This window comes from Brassica napus, chromosome A4 (assembly GCF_020379485.1).
Source record: "Brassica napus cultivar Da-Ae chromosome A4, Da-Ae, whole genome shotgun sequence".
NCBI classification, from domain to species: domain Eukaryota; kingdom Viridiplantae; phylum Streptophyta; class Magnoliopsida; order Brassicales; family Brassicaceae; genus Brassica; species Brassica napus.
In genome coordinates, this window is record NC_063437.1 from 18,729,573 (window position 1) to 18,744,873 (window position 15,301).

The window sequence follows — 15,301 nt, forward strand, 5'->3', positions numbered from 1 at the left end:
CACAACACATACATTACAGATAGATATGTTTCGTACGCACAAGCTCGCAAAAATTAAAGGCAGAAGAATCCTGCTTCGTTCGGCAGTCACTGTTACTCAATTTGACAGACTCAAAACTAACTTCACAAAACACGCACACAACACGAACATTACACATAGATAGATAGATCCGAGAGAGACGTTTTGGAAGAGAAATAGTGTAACAATTAGAAACTCTTACGCAATAGAAAGGAAACATGTTTGTGAGTTATTAGGGGGTTGGACTCTAACCACCGTTACTCTATTTCTCTCTTATTACGGACCCTCAAACATTGACATTTCTCCATCCATGTAACCTCTCAAGAGACAATACCCCTTTCACCATCCCTACTCTCTATCTTGTGAACCATAAACGTCCCACGTACATCAAATGCTCTAAGTATTATCAGAATTATGCAGCACCATTGCATGGTTCTATATTAGCCGTCCATGTGTTGACAAGTCAAGAAGTCACTTAAGCTAGTAGAGCCTTGAGCTGCTTAGATCCAACACATCTCTAGGAAAACTCAAGCGATCTGATTCTGGATACAAGCATTTCTGCACATCATACTGAAACTATATTATAGAATATCCAATGCATGAATCATTGACCAGGATCACCCTTTCTCCAAGAAGATTTAGACCCATTCCTGAACCCTATCCTTCATATCTCCTCTATATTTCTGCACTTATTGTCTTGTGGGGTCTCCCATGAACTTCAAGAACTCTGACACCATTTTTGTAATACTTTTAAAATTTGAAGATGAACCATTTATGATCAAAAATAACAGAACCGCATGATTGAATAAAGTACTGTACCATTTAAAAGTCGACTGACATGTTCAAACATTTAATGAGGAGCTTTGATATACTTCTACTTCGGCATGTATATATGTATATATAAACCCGTTCTCCACCTTGTACTCTCATCCCAATACACATTTTCTCATCACAACATTACATCCATCAAATCTATATCTTGTTCATCAATCATCTCCTCCTACTAAAATGAAGACCAAGTTCATCAAGTCCTGCGAAAAGAAACTAAAGAAGATGACAGTCTCAACACCTTGTAAGTTTTGCGAAAGAATTTGCTTGGCGTTCAAGAGGGAAGCTGAGGTGATACCAAAAGATGTCCCTAAGGGACACTTGGTTGTCTATGTAGGTGAGGAGTCCGTGAGGTTTGTGATTAAGATCAGCTTACTTGCACACCCACTCTTCAAGGCACTGCTGGATCAAGCACAGGATGCTTATGGTTTCAGTGCAGACGCCAGACTATGGATTCCATGCGATGTGAGCACCTTCCTCGATGTTGTCCGTTGTGCTGGTTCTCCACAGTATCAGAACAGTTGTATGTGTATCTAGGAAGGTTCTTCAAGGAACTCAAGGCATTCTTTTATTTATCCAGAGGGGGCCATGTTTCCAAAGAGTGTTGGTTAATGCTAAGCTATTGCAGTACACTAATAATGCAAAACTTTTTGAATTGATATGTTATCAGCTAGGCAAGCTGTAAACACGATTAAAATTATGTATCATTACTTCTCCAGCTCCATAAATATACATGAAGCCATTAACGCAAGAATAGAAGGCATTAATCCATGAAAATTACTAGAGAAACATACAAACCAAGTAACTGAAACCATATATACAGCTCTTTAACAAATGTTATCTGTGGTGAGGGCAGAGAAAGAGAGAACATAATAGTTTGCTTCTCACACATCTCAAGACCAAAATTAGATATTATGACCAAGAGTTTAGTCTTTCATACGAAGCTAGACTAATGAATAGAACAAGGAGACTCTAGCATTGGCCATGAAATCCAAATCATAGCAACCAATGTTCCACATTGCACCAATCCAAAGAATGCATTAACATGTTAGTATTGACAAAAAGAAGATCAAAATGGCTACTAGATGATAGGTACACTTAAACCCAAGCGTTACATCCAAAGGGTTAGGATCTATTAACCATTCCCAAAATGACCACCTTCATGGTTTTGATAGAAGCAAGATATACACAACGGACATTCTTGTTCAAATGAGTAGTTGTATCGTACTTCCTTCACACGTAATCCTATGTGCTTACATACATCAAATGGATGGCATTCATATCAATCAACTGTACTGTGACTCTAAAACCAAAGGAACCTAGTCATTGTCATCTCAACCCATTGATCAAATTCTACATTTCTCTTCTCCCAAACCTTCTACCTTCTACCTTTTACCTGCGCATCTTTACACCTAGCTGCTAAGTAAAACACTAACCAAGCCGCCATGAAGTAAACTTCCAAAGCAGACTGGATCACAGTAGCAAAACTTCTCCCCCCACAACTCGAATCAGAACCCATCTGAACAAAGAATCGCCTCTAGACACTTATTAAGCTGCACAGCCTGATGCAACAGAAGAGACACCACGTACCAAACCTTCCTTCACAATCTCCCTCGAATACTCCACGGTGGCATAACAGCGAAAGGCATCAGCTTTAACCTCACAAAGGGCCTGAAACTCTCAAAGTCCTTGTCTTCGGACAGATTAATTCTACTTTTGTCTGAATGTATCGATGTTCTAATCAACTCTGATGGGCCATATGGGCTTTTAATTGGGCCTTAGCAACTGAGAAGTTTGATGTCGAATCACTCCTAATATTTCATCTCCATGCATATTTTTTTGTTGGAAAAGCTTGGAGGACTAATCATCAAAATGTAATTGATTGTCTTCCAAGTTCCAAATAACAACCTTATTGTTCAACGTAAACTTGTACCAGAAATTAAAAGTGAAATGGGAGACAAACTCACTCTATTCAACTTACTAGAAAAGTCAACTATGATGGATCAGCACTATCTTTAATTTGGTTGTAAAAAGTTGCAAGAGACTGCTATTGGTGGACCATTAGACCTAACATTCAAACAAAAAGTTTCAGTTATGTTTTACCTTATTCTGATGCAATGTCAGATGATCAGACCTAAAATGGTATGGATTTCTTTTAATTTTTGAGTTTGCTTCCGTTTCGTATCAGTTAGTTTGTAGTAGTCAGATGGAATAGCTCACTTACTGGACTGATTCTTCCATATTAGCCACAGTCTTCTGAGAGTGGAGTCTTATTAGTGGAATATTTTCCAGTCTTATAAAAATGAAATGCAAATTCTGTGTGTAACCTTTAAAACGGAATATTGATCATTACACTTTAACAAATTAAAGTTTTTAAAGTTTCGGTTGATACTTATTTTCAATTATAAAAATAGTTCTAGTATCGATGTTTCATTGGGAAGTTTATAACAATATAATGTGTGACTTAGTAAGACTTTTATTATCTTTAAATGATTCCGTTAGATTGAGACTGGTTAAGATGATTCCATTAGAAGTGAATAATCTGTATCTTCTTAATAGTTGTCCACTTTGTTATGGAGACTTCCATATACCGAAATTTGACAAAATGTATCATTTCACACTTGTAACAAGAAAAATAATGTTCATTTGAGAACTTACAATGAGTTTTACAGACAATTATAAACTAGACAAAGACAGAAACCACTTCACAGGCAATCATTTGGTAAAATTATTCAGACATTTAAAAAAAAAAACTTAATAGTAAAAAAAAACAGAACCTTTAATCACTCTTAACATATAGGAATGGGAGCTCCGTTCCACTCATCGAGACACTCCATCAACGGATCAATAATCTTCCCTTCACAGATCGCCGTGAAAACCTTATCAAACTCTTCTCCGGGCGACGTCGCTTTCTCTCCGGTCAAAAGCTCTGTTCCAAGCTCCTCCCTCACAAACCTATACAAAGGATACGACCTACACTCCTTGATCCTGTTCGGTATCGCAGCTGTTCCGTTATCATACGCCGCTCTAGCTGCCTCCACTTCTTTCGGAAGCACCGCCTTGAGCTCCTCCTCGAAGGCTCCAATCTTATGGAAGATCGAAGTCATTGCATTCTTCTCGCTCTCACCGTTGACCAAAGCATGGTCAACGATGACTTGCCTCAGCTTCTGGATCAACGGGTACGTGGCGCTGCATGGGTCGTCCGCGTACGTGTAGACTTGCTCACGGTCGACGACTTTGAGTAAGTCTTTCTCGCAGAAGCGTGATGGGTGAAGCTCACCGTTGACTCCAGTGGTGAGAACTTTCTTGGCGACTTGAGAGACTGTGTTCTTGACCGTTTGTTTTAGATTCTCCTCCAAGTGTCTTAGATCGATGGCTTGGCAGATTCCGACAAGGAACGTTGTAGACATGAGTTTGAGTATGTCTACAGCTTCTGATGTCTTGCGAGACGAGATTAGTCCTAAAGAGTTCACGTCTTGGTTGTGTTGCTCAGCTGATTGAACATGGCTAGTCACTGGGTTGGCCAAGTACTGAAGCTCTGAACAGTACGAAGCCATCGCGATCTCCGCTCCTTTGAAACCGTAGTCCAAACTAGGGTTCCTCGAAGCGGTTAGGTTCGAAGGAAGACCGTTGTTGTAATAATCGTTGACCAGCTCGGAGAACTGAGCGAACATGAGCTTCCCTATGGCCGCGATAGCTAAACGTGTGTTGTCCATAGACACACCGATGGGTGTTCCCTGGAAGTTACCACCGTGAATGGCTTTGTTTCTCGAGACATCGATCAAAGGGTTGTCGTTGACGGAGTTTATCTCACGCTCGATGGACTTGGTCGCGTAACGGATCACTTCTATCTGAGGACCTAGCCATTGGGGAGAGGTACGTAGAGCGTAACGGTCTTGTTTGGGTTTTTGTAACGGATCCATCTCGTGAAGCTTCTGAGCTAGCTTCATGTACGAGCTCCCGTCGAGAATGTGTTCCATTATAGCCGCGGCTTCTATCTGCCCGGGGTGGTGCTTCAGCCGGTGAGTCAAATGATCGGTGAACTCCGGCTTCCCGCTCATCACCTCGGCGAAGACGGCTGATAAAACCTCGGCCAGGACCGAGAGGACGTTGGCTTCGAAGAGAACCATCGACGCCATGCCGGAGCCAACGGCCGTGCCGTTGACTAGGGCGAGGCCTTCTTTAGGCTGGAGGTCGAAGAAGCCGGAGGTGACTCCTGCCATTTTGAAGGCTTCCTCTGCGTTCAAGGCTTCGCCGTTGGGACCGGTGGCTTTGGAGTTGGGACGTCCGGTTAAGAGTCCGGCGATGTAGGAGAGGGGGACGAGGTCTCCGGAGGCGGTGATGGTGCCGCGGAGAGGGAGTGAAGGAGTGATGTTGTTGTTGAGGAAACTTGTTATGGCCTCGAGGATCTCGAAACGTATGCCTGAGTAGCCTTGGAGGAGAGTGTTGATACGTACGAGCATGGCGGCTCTTGTGGCGGAGTGTGGTAATGTGTGGGATGTTTCCTTCGTGCTGCCGAATATTCCGGCGTTCAGAAATCTGCAAACGAATTTTGTGTTAGTTAGTTATTAATTAAGTTCTTTAAAATTTTAATAAAAAAAAATTACCCAAACAAAAGTTCCAAAAAAAAACAAATAATTACCCAAACAATGTATTTAAATATTGAAAATAAAATGCATATATAGACAGAACCTAACCCGACCCAACCCGCTTATTTCCCATGCAATGTCATAACCTTAGACCACCTCCAATGGTGAGTTTTAACAAAATCCTTAACATTAAACTTATTATAATAATCTGTGGTACCTATTATATTTAAAAGTATGTGCCAAATTAATCTTAGGTAAAGATTAATCTTCCACAAATTCTTCACTGTACGCGGGTCCCATCGCCATATGGGGACCCGCGATTGGCTCTTCCTTTCTTTTTTTTTTTTTTTTTTAAGTAAAAAAAAAAAATAAAAATAATAAAATAATAAGAAAACTTACCTTGGTTATCGAGATTGAGAGTTTCAGCATTGCTGATGCTCTTAAGGCTTTATAGAAATTGTCTCCCGTTGTTTTAAAATTCATTATTAAACTTTATAGAAATTTGTCTCCCGTTTATTTTAATATATTTAATATATATTTTTAATATAGATGTAATACCACGCCCAAATATAAGCTGCCACGTATTAATATCTTTGTAATTTTAGAAATATGAGTAAATATAAATATAATTATATAATTACCTTATAAGCTCTTTCTGAAGAGCGACACCGTTCTTGGTTCTCCGGTGAGAAGTAGCACCAAAACCAGTAGTAACACCATAACTATCGGTTCCTTTGCCCATACTCTCCATCACCCAATCACTACTCGCTTTCACACCGGCTCTCGCCGTCTCCGACAACTCCACCTTGACACCGTTTCCAAGGGTCGAGATTGCTGCCACTTGTCCGATCGTGAGAGTCTCGCCTCCGAGATTCACCACTGGCCTCCTAAACTCCTTCACCATTCTCTTCACCTCATCCAAATGGCTCCCTTTCATTTGCTCCGCTGCAGCTCCCCAGTTGAGAGGATCAGCCCCAACCACCGTGGCATTCTTCTTGATCTCTCCGCCGCATAACATAGCGTCGACTTCTCCTCCGTGTGATAATCCGTTAACCTCCATTACAATATCGGGATTATGAATTAAAAATTAAAAGGAGAAGATTATAGCTAGAGAGATCTTTTATATTATTTTTGTTGTTTTAAGGAATTTGAGTTGTTCCTGAGGGAGAAGAGATGAATGAAGGGTGGTTTAAATAAGGTGGTAGAGTTTGATGGTAGGTAAGCACAAGAGAGCTAGTTTTTAATTTTTTTTTTATTTTTTTTTTCATTTTCTATAATGATATAATTTTAAAAGACAAAATTGACATTAGTGAGAAAGAAGGAGTTGGTTGAGAATTAATTATGACCGTTGGATGGAGTGTGAGGGATTCTAGTGGTGGAGATTATAATTCGTGGATTGGTTTTAGGGTATGACTGGTTTTCCCGCTACCACCCGCAAACGCAGCTTTTGCGGTTGGTAGCGGTTGTTGGCGTTTCGCAACAATCGCTCAAACCGCTCCAAACCGCTCCAAACCACTCTAAATCGCTCTGAACCTCATAAATTCAAAAGCTGGTTCCAGCTAGCGTTTGCGGTTGCGGGCGGTTGCGGGAGGATAAAAAAATTTCTTTTTTTCCAAAACAATATAAATACAAAAATAAAAATATTCAATAAAAAAAAATTGGAATTATAAAAATGCTAAAATATATCTATTATATTTTAATTAATATTATAAAACTCTAAAATAAAAATATTTTCTATATTTTAAAAAAAATTAAATTATAACTTTCTAAATATAACTTTTATATTTATTATAATATTATTATTTTTGATATTTTTATAATTGTATAAAATGTAAATATTGTTAATTTATTATTTAACCGCTGCTGCATTTGGTAGTTAACCAGTCATAAGTATCCCGCAAACGCACCAATTTCTAACCGCAGAACCAGTCGTACAAATCTCTTAAAACCGCAACCACCCGCATCTGCAAACTCTCGCAACCGCAACCGCAACCGCTGCGGTTGAACCAGTCAGGCCCTTAGTCGCAAAAGGAGTTGTTTTTAAACGCGTTGGTGATTTTTTATCTATGTTCTCGTCAGCATCACAGTGGTAAAAGTGGTCGTGGCTGGTGGCTGACGATAGTTGGCATTTCGCGGTTGGTGAGACTTTGAGATTTTTGGTTTGAAGAGTGGTTTTTGTTTTTGTTTTTGTTTTTGTTTTTGGAGTAAAGCGTTTCATTGTGATGGGAGTAGGTGTGTAATGTATGAACGTAATTGAGTCAATTTACGTCCCCACCACAACACTCTTTCATTTCATTTTGTATTTTCTATGTTATTTTGTCATTTTTGATATCAATTCATTTTTCTCTGACATTTCAAAGGTTTTTTTTTTCATTTCAGTTATCCAGTTGTCTTTTATGGTTTTTTTTAATGTTTTGTTTCACTATAAAGATGTGTATTTTGTTTCATCGATCATAACTAAAACTTCAACAAACCAATCACCAAAATGTTTGTTTTTTTGATAAAGGGCTTCCAATCACCAAAATGTTCTGCGACTTTTCAACCTAGTTTAGTTTATTTTGAGTAACAGTTCATAGGCACTTACAATAAAATAACGAGAAAACTCGAGAAAATGAAACTTACAACTTTAATTTTTCCATACCAAAAAATGAAACTTACAAATATTTGTTTAAAATGCATATACAACACCAAACATTAGGTAAAAACTGAAATATGAACTGTAAAAAATAACTATTTTGAACATAAAATATATGCATTACTATTTGACAGATGAAAATCACAAATAATAAGAGATACAAATGTACACATTTCATTGATTTTACAATTAGGTATTAAATTTGTGTAGAAGATAATTCCTATGTGGACATATATATTGCAACAATCTTCACGCGAGAATATGATTTCCTATAGGAGCCGAGTGACACCGCAACACGTCGTTTGCATGACAAAGGCAATGGCATTATGTAAATACAACCTCACTTATTGTATATCCTTACAAAACATTAAAAATGTTAGTTTAGAAACGATTAAAATTTGTGGTAACATCATCATGAGAATTTTTCTGATGATCATAATTTTAAATATCATTATTATATTTATGACCTTATCAATCCACGTTAATACACGTGGTTATATTGCACTTTCGCCAAATCAAAAAATACATTGTGAGTAAATAATACCTGTCGATAGAGCTCATCTTGAATACTACCATTTGCTAGTAAAATATAAATTCAACATCTAGCTCATTTTTATTTGTATCTGAATTACGCGCTATTAAGCGAAAGCTAAAAATGCAATAGTAATGAACATTGTATATAGAAGACAGAAAACAAATTAAAAACGATAAATCAAATTAAATAAATGGTACATGCAGACGTACCAATGGTAAACCGTGGAAGAAGAATGGATTGGTAAGGCAGGCAAGGCGCCTTCATTGGAACATATGCATGTGCATGCATTTTTGCTTCGAGCGTGGCATGCGAAAGTCTTCATTTAATTAATCCTCAGTTATCTTTACTTTTTCGGTTAATTGACTTGGTTTTTTTACAAAATTAATTGACTAAGTTTCTTATTTTTTGTCAACGATTAGTTTTGTTTATAGATTTTACTTTGTTAGTTTCACCATCCAGAAATAACTGGGGAGTGCAATTTGAATTTGACATTGTTTAAAATATAGGTTTCTGCGACAATTTGAATATTTATCTTTTATTTTTCAAAAAAAAAACTAATTATGTTGGTAGTATATATTTTTCTCACCTTTGACTTATTAGGATAAGGTCCAAACGATGACAGGGAAAATAGACAGAATAAATTATTGTATTATGCTGACAGAAAAAATATTGTATTATGTAAATTTAAGCATGAGAAATTCAGGTGGATTTCGGTCAATGTGAAAGCAAGCTTAGGTCAATATTCGATTTTGGTTTAGTCAATTTATCGTTTTTACTCTTTATTATTTCCATAATCTCGAAATTCAGAGCATGAGCATTGGTGAACCCCCCTTTGGGGTTCACCCAATTTTTTTAATATTTTTTTGTGGGGCCATAAATAGTTATGAACCTGTATTTGTTGTTTTCTGCATTAGTGAACCCGAAGAAGGAGTTCATAGGAATAAAATAATAATATAAATAAAAAAAAAGAAAATTTCAAATTATTGAGAATACATAAATAAAATATTAAAATATATTATAAATATTTTAAAACTTTTTATTCAATACATAAGAGTAGATTACATAAATTGAGAAATAGAAGAACATAAAAACATTATTAATCTTCATTACCAAACTTTTGCCATATATTTTCCATTAAATCCGCTTTCAAACGATCATGCTTCTCTTTATCTCGGACTTCTCTGCGAATGCCTAACATATCACCGCCATGAATACTTTCTCTCCGTTGCACCCTCGAACTTCTGCTTGACTCTCCTGACTCGAACTCAGATGTATCAATTTGAGCGTATCCGTGTCGTTCGTTCTCTACTATCATATTGTGCAATATGACACAAGTTCTCATAATCTTTCCTATCTTTTCCTTGTCCCATAGTAGAGCTGGGTTTTTAACAATTGCAAACCTCGATTGCAATACTCCAAAAGCCCGTTCGACATCTTTTCTGGTGGATTCTTGACGTTCAGCAAATAGCTCAGCTTTAGGACCTTGAGGAAGTGGGATGGATTGGATAAATGTTGCCCATTTTGGATAAATTCCGTCCGTAAGGTAGTAGGCCATACGATAAGTGTGGTTGTTGACCTTGAACTTCACTTTAGGTGCTCGACCTTGTAAGATGTCATCAAAAACTGGTGACCGATCAAGAACATTGATATCGTTGAGGGTACCTGGTAATCCGAAAAAAGCGTGCCATATCCAAAGATCCTGTGATGCCACGGCTTCTAAGACAATTGTCGGCTTTCCTGAACCACGTGTGTACTGACCTTTCCAAGCTGTTGGGCAGTTTTTCCACTCCCAATGCATACAATCGATGCTGCCTATCATCCCTGGAAACCCGCGTACCTCTCCGACATCGAGTAATCGTTGAAGATCCTCAGGTGTAGGGCTTCGTAGATACTCATCTCCAAACAAATCAATTATTGCATTAGTGAAATTTTCTAAACATAAACGTGATGTACTGTCACCAAGTCGGAGATATTCGTCATATGTATCTCCCGATTGACCATATGCCAGCATACGTATAGCTGCCGTACACTTTTGAAGTGCAGAAAGCCCGTTCCTTCCGCAAGCATTTCGTCTTTGCTGAAAGTATGGAACTTCATTAGTTAGACGTTCGACAATGCGAAGGAACAATGGCTTGTTCATTCGAAAACGCCTCCTAAACATTTCCGGTGGGTATGTAGGATTTTCCGTGAAATAATCGTTCCATAGTTGATTGTGTCCTTGTTCCCGATGTCTTTCGATATAAGCTCTTCTCGTCGGCTTGTTGGGATGAGCATGAATCACTGAGTCGAAGAAATTATCAACTACTTGGTCGACAATTTCTTCTAAAGCTTCATCAACTTCATCACTTGATGAGGAAGACATTGGTGTTTATTTTCCTAACATGACAAAAGTTTTCTTATTAATAATAAAAGTTGTCATAATTAATACATTACTCTAGCATTATTACTCTATAATCTATTTTATACATTACTCTATCATTATTACTCTATAATCTTTTATTTTCATAATCTTTTATTTTCATAATCTTTACTAAGTTGTATATTATACCTTGTTGTGGGAATCACTTGAATGTGTCGGCTTGCAGCGAGATGGGAATCACTTGAATGTGTCGGCTTCCTTCAGAACTGGTACTAAATGGGAATCAGTTGAATGATCTCGACTTTTTACCATTTACAACTAAACATTCTTATCTCAGTCAATACAAAGAGAAGTGCTATAAGAGAATCAACTTGATAGAGAGTAATAAGTGAGAGAAGTGCTATTTCATATAATGATACAATGCAAACATATATAGAGAGTTTGAAACGATAATACATAATCCGTGAATCAAGTTGTGACTGACACAAAACATACTAAGTCAATCCGTGAATGAAAAAAGTGTAGCAAGAAACAAAACACTACACTTTCCCGTGACCAAAGATGGACTACAGTCCAACTACCCGCAACATTAAAAAAAAAAACTAGGCTTCAAACTTTACCGACTGATCAACTCCAACACCTTCACTCCAACCCGTGACCTGCACTCTCTGACCTGCGAAAGAAAATAAAACCCAATCAATATTTCATTTTAAGCATCGATTCAAGTTAAGCTAAGCAACGTAAACATTCCATCCGATCACGCTAAGCAAATCAACATAAACAAAGCACCAATACAAGGCACTAACCAACTCAAAGCATTTCACCAATTAGTTTAAACTTAAGGGATTTTTCTTGATCAGAAAGAGTCTCCTCATTTTTGCCAATGAGACGATCAAGGATCTTTTGTTTAGAAATGTTATTTTTCAGAGCTAGCATGGTTTCTATTTGATCATAAGCTGCTTCATTCCCGTGTTTCTTGCGCTTGGCTGCTTTGCTCGCCTTTACACCAGGAGGCCTCACCTCTTCATCGTCACCCACCACCTCCGGACATGCTTCCTTCCTCTTCTCCTTTCCACCAACTTTCGACAACGCGTGTGACCTCCATTTCTGATCAAATCTCAGCTCCCTCCAGCAATGTTCAAGTGCGAACTTGACATTAAAGTCATTGAAGAAGATGTCATGTGCAGCTTTCATGACATCATTCTCATTTTGCCCGCTGGTCTGCTCCTTCAAAGCGGCTTCATGGCAACCAACGAACTTGCACACCTGCTCATTCACCCTTCCCCACCTCTGCTTACATTGACTCCATTCTCTAGGAACGGCGCCAATGAGCTGAGGGCTTGAGTTAAAATACTCCTCTATCCTCTTCCAAAACGCCCCTGCCTTCTGCTCATTAGCGACTATGGGATCCTTGCTCGTGTTCAACCAAGCGCTAATGAGCACAAGGTCTTCTTTGACAACCCACTTTCTTCTTTCTGCAGGTTTAACTAACCCGGGTGCGTTACCAACTGCCTCAGCAGAGTCCACGTCCTGTGGGGGACTGCTCTGCGAAGCTAAAAGGTTCACAAACCCGGGAGAGTTGTAGGAGAAAGGATCCATTTTCTTTTGGGTTTGGTTTGTTGTTTCAATGTTTGTGTGTTTTTAGTTGTGGATTTGCTATGTTTTATAAACTAGTTTTTGCTTTCATTTGAGATAATTAACTAAAACAGAAGAATTAATCAAACTCTACCTACCACAAGTACTTCACAAACCGCAGTGAATACACATCAACTCACTGGAAAATATTAACTACACCTAAGTACAATCTATTGAGAGTTCACAGCAACCAACAACCAACAAAAAATTAATTACAGATTTTTAAAAGTTGTAGTTAGAGTTCTAGTTGGAGTTGTAGTTATTGTAGTAGTTATCATTTAAGCTTTCATCACTTTTAGTTAACTTATTAAATTGCTAAACTGGTTATACCAATCAACAATTTGTAACAGCCATTTTCGAACTACATCTAAAGTGGGGTTCAGTCTTACCTTCGGTTTCATTCGAAGCAGACCTTCTCCAACGTAGCAACCTGAACGGTGAGGTCATCTACCTGCTCAGAGAGCATTTTAACCTGATCCTGGACATGTAAACATCAAACAAAAAGTGTTAGTCACGCAAAACATACCACACAAGTATTGAAAATGTGTTATCACTAACCTCCAGTCTGTCGATCAGTTTACAGAGATTCGACGACCCCAACATCACTTCTTCAGCCTCCACCACCCGCTTAGTCAACCTTTCGATCTCCTCCTGCACACCTATCACCCAAGGCTGACGATAGTGGAATCCATCAGCCTTGGTTACACCAAAAACAAATATCAGACACTCTACAATTTGCAAACCCATAAACGATAATCAAAGCGTTTAAGATCAAACTTACCTCGTAGTTCTTGCATGTGAAGAACCGCTTCCCCGGAAGAGAGTCGTACTCGTCCTTCCGGCGTACCTCATCGATGATTCTCCCACCACATGGACACCTTTTGGGAATCCCGTACTCTGAATCGCTGACGAACCCTAGCATGTTTATGTGATCCTGTTGCCTCTTTGAATGTCTTCTCTCCTCTGCCGGATCCATCTGTGACAGAAATCAAATTATTAGCACATAATTAGGGAAGAATATGAGTAACTGAACCCTCAATCGAACTCCCATAACGATTAAAAACCCTAAAAAATAAAATCCCCAAATCGATTTAAAATCACCCCATCGGAAATCCCTATCGCACATAAAATCTACGCTACCACACCGTCAATCTACACAATACTGACCTAAGAGTGTGGAGAAGAGAAAGCGGATTCGATTTGATGGAGAAATAACGACGGAGAAGCCACGGCGTCGATTATCGCCTCGGAGAGAAAAAACCCTAGCTTTTTTCACTGATGAGAGAAATGAACTGGTTCACGCGTATCCCCTCCTTTCTTCCTCTTCGACGCGGAAAGGAGAAGCCACTCACCGCCCGACGCGTGGCTTGAACCCGCCTCTTACGGGTTCAAGCGTAAGGCCCGGTTCAACGATTAAAACCCATTTTTCCTTTTTTTTAAATCAAACGGGCCTAAGAACTCGAGCCCACGACCCCCTCATGAGCTCCTGATGCGCATGGTCTCAGATCTCAAGCCCATGAAAAAATCCAAACTATCCATAAAAGAATTGTGTGGTCCAAAAATGAATCTTCATTCCGAATATTCAAATGAGACCTAAAAACACTTTATTTTATTGTTAAATAAACATACATTGTAAAAGTACTACCGTTTTAAAGATTTAGCTGCATTGCATCTTGTTTAGGTCGATAGGTTTAGTTTGGTCAACACTGTTCAGATTTGTAAAATAAGATATTATTTGCCACGTAAGACGTACGTTATAATGACAAAAAGGCTATTTCAAAAAGCCGTAGATAAAATGGTGTAGTTGTTTAACATTGATAAAATGGTATAGTTGTGTATTAATATGTCTACGGATAGTGTAAATACTACCTTACAATTAATTTGGTTTGTTTTTTTCCTCACTTCTAGTACTACATCAAAAATATGCATATTACAGGAGTTACATCTCTTCCTTTGGTAGTTGCTTTACCACTCAATATATATACATTTCCTCGCATATTGCCAAAATTTGATTGGAGAATCTAGCATATATATATATAGTTCAAAAATCACTTCCTAAAGCAGGGTGTCATTTTTTAGCTAAATATGGAGATCCCAAGACAATCTAATTACTACTGTTTGCTTTGCAATTGGATGCATGAAAGTCGTGTTAATTTGTTCTCTCGTCCTTGCGTAAAAACAAAAGTGATGGGTAGGAGGGATAACAAAGCGTGGATGCACTTGAATACTTGATGAGAGCTGTTGCCATCACAACTCACCTAGTGTTTTTAGACATTTTTGAGAAAATGCCACAGGAAGGCAATTTACTTTATGATCGACTGCTTGCACTCTTTGACTTACCTACTGAGTTTGTTCACATGGACGTTGGATCGATTTCCAATATCATTCGATTAATTTGGATTCCGAAACCATTTTGTTTGTTTGTTTAACATTGATTCACAAACTTAAGTCACTGACTCACACTTCCTAAAAAAAAAAAAGTCACTGACTCACACTTCCTAAAACTCTCGCATACTATTTCAATTTTCTTGAGAGTTAGTTAAAAGAAAAAAAATCCTAATTAAATTAACCTAATAGTGAAATATCACAAACTTACAATCTTCACCACCTATACATAAATCCAATCGTTAGTTCTTTTATCACAAGCTTTTCACATTGATTTGTTTTTTTTTTTAATCTTATGCTAAGTTTGAAACCTTGAA

The 15,301-nt window shown here is 38.1% G+C and overlaps 4 protein-coding genes across 7 annotated transcripts; 1 reads left to right on the plus strand and 3 right to left on the minus strand.

Annotated features, from left to right (window-relative positions):
* Window positions 1-18: 18 nt before the first annotated feature.
* LOC125608322 (auxin-responsive protein SAUR50-like) lies at window positions 19-3,204 on the plus strand. Its single transcript, XM_048778542.1, has one exon. The coding sequence runs from the start codon at window positions 1,027-1,029 to the stop codon at window positions 1,381-1,383; it is 357 nt and encodes a 118-aa protein (XP_048634499.1). The 5' UTR covers window positions 19-1,026; the 3' UTR covers window positions 1,384-3,204.
* A 238-nt stretch (window positions 3,205-3,442) lies between these two features.
* Window positions 3,443-6,593, minus strand: LOC106391500 (phenylalanine ammonia-lyase 1). Its single transcript, NM_001316185.1, is given in 2 exon segments — window positions 3,443-5,385; window positions 6,077-6,593. Coding segments are annotated over 2 exon segments (2,169 nt in total). The 5' UTR covers window positions 6,496-6,593; the 3' UTR covers window positions 3,443-3,635.
* A 2,828-nt stretch (window positions 6,594-9,421) lies between these two features.
* LOC106357424 (putative nuclease HARBI1) lies at window positions 9,422-15,301 on the minus strand. Of its 4 annotated transcripts, none has more exons than XM_048778545.1 (4): window positions 13,381-15,287; window positions 13,158-13,295; window positions 12,989-13,077; window positions 9,422-11,637 (listed from the first exon to the last, which is right to left on the minus strand). In XM_048778545.1, the coding sequence occupies exons 1-3, from the start codon at window positions 13,573-13,575 to the stop codon at window positions 12,997-12,999; spliced, it is 414 nt and encodes a 137-aa protein (XP_048634502.1). In that variant the 5' UTR covers window positions 13,576-15,287; the 3' UTR covers window positions 9,422-11,637; window positions 12,989-12,996. The 4 variants fall into 4 exon arrangements, with proteins under 4 accessions (XP_048634502.1, XP_048634501.1, XP_048634500.1 ...); XM_013797100.3 differs by lacking the exon at window positions 9,422-11,637 and having other exon boundaries at window positions 12,972-13,077; window positions 13,381-13,575; window positions 13,767-15,289; XM_048778544.1 differs by having other exon boundaries at window positions 13,158-15,301.
* Window positions 11,775-12,563, minus strand: LOC106356072 (glutathione S-transferase T3-like). The gene has a single exon (XM_013795911.1). It carries the CDS (start codon window positions 12,561-12,563, stop codon window positions 11,775-11,777), a length of 789 nt encoding a protein of 262 aa, XP_013651365.1.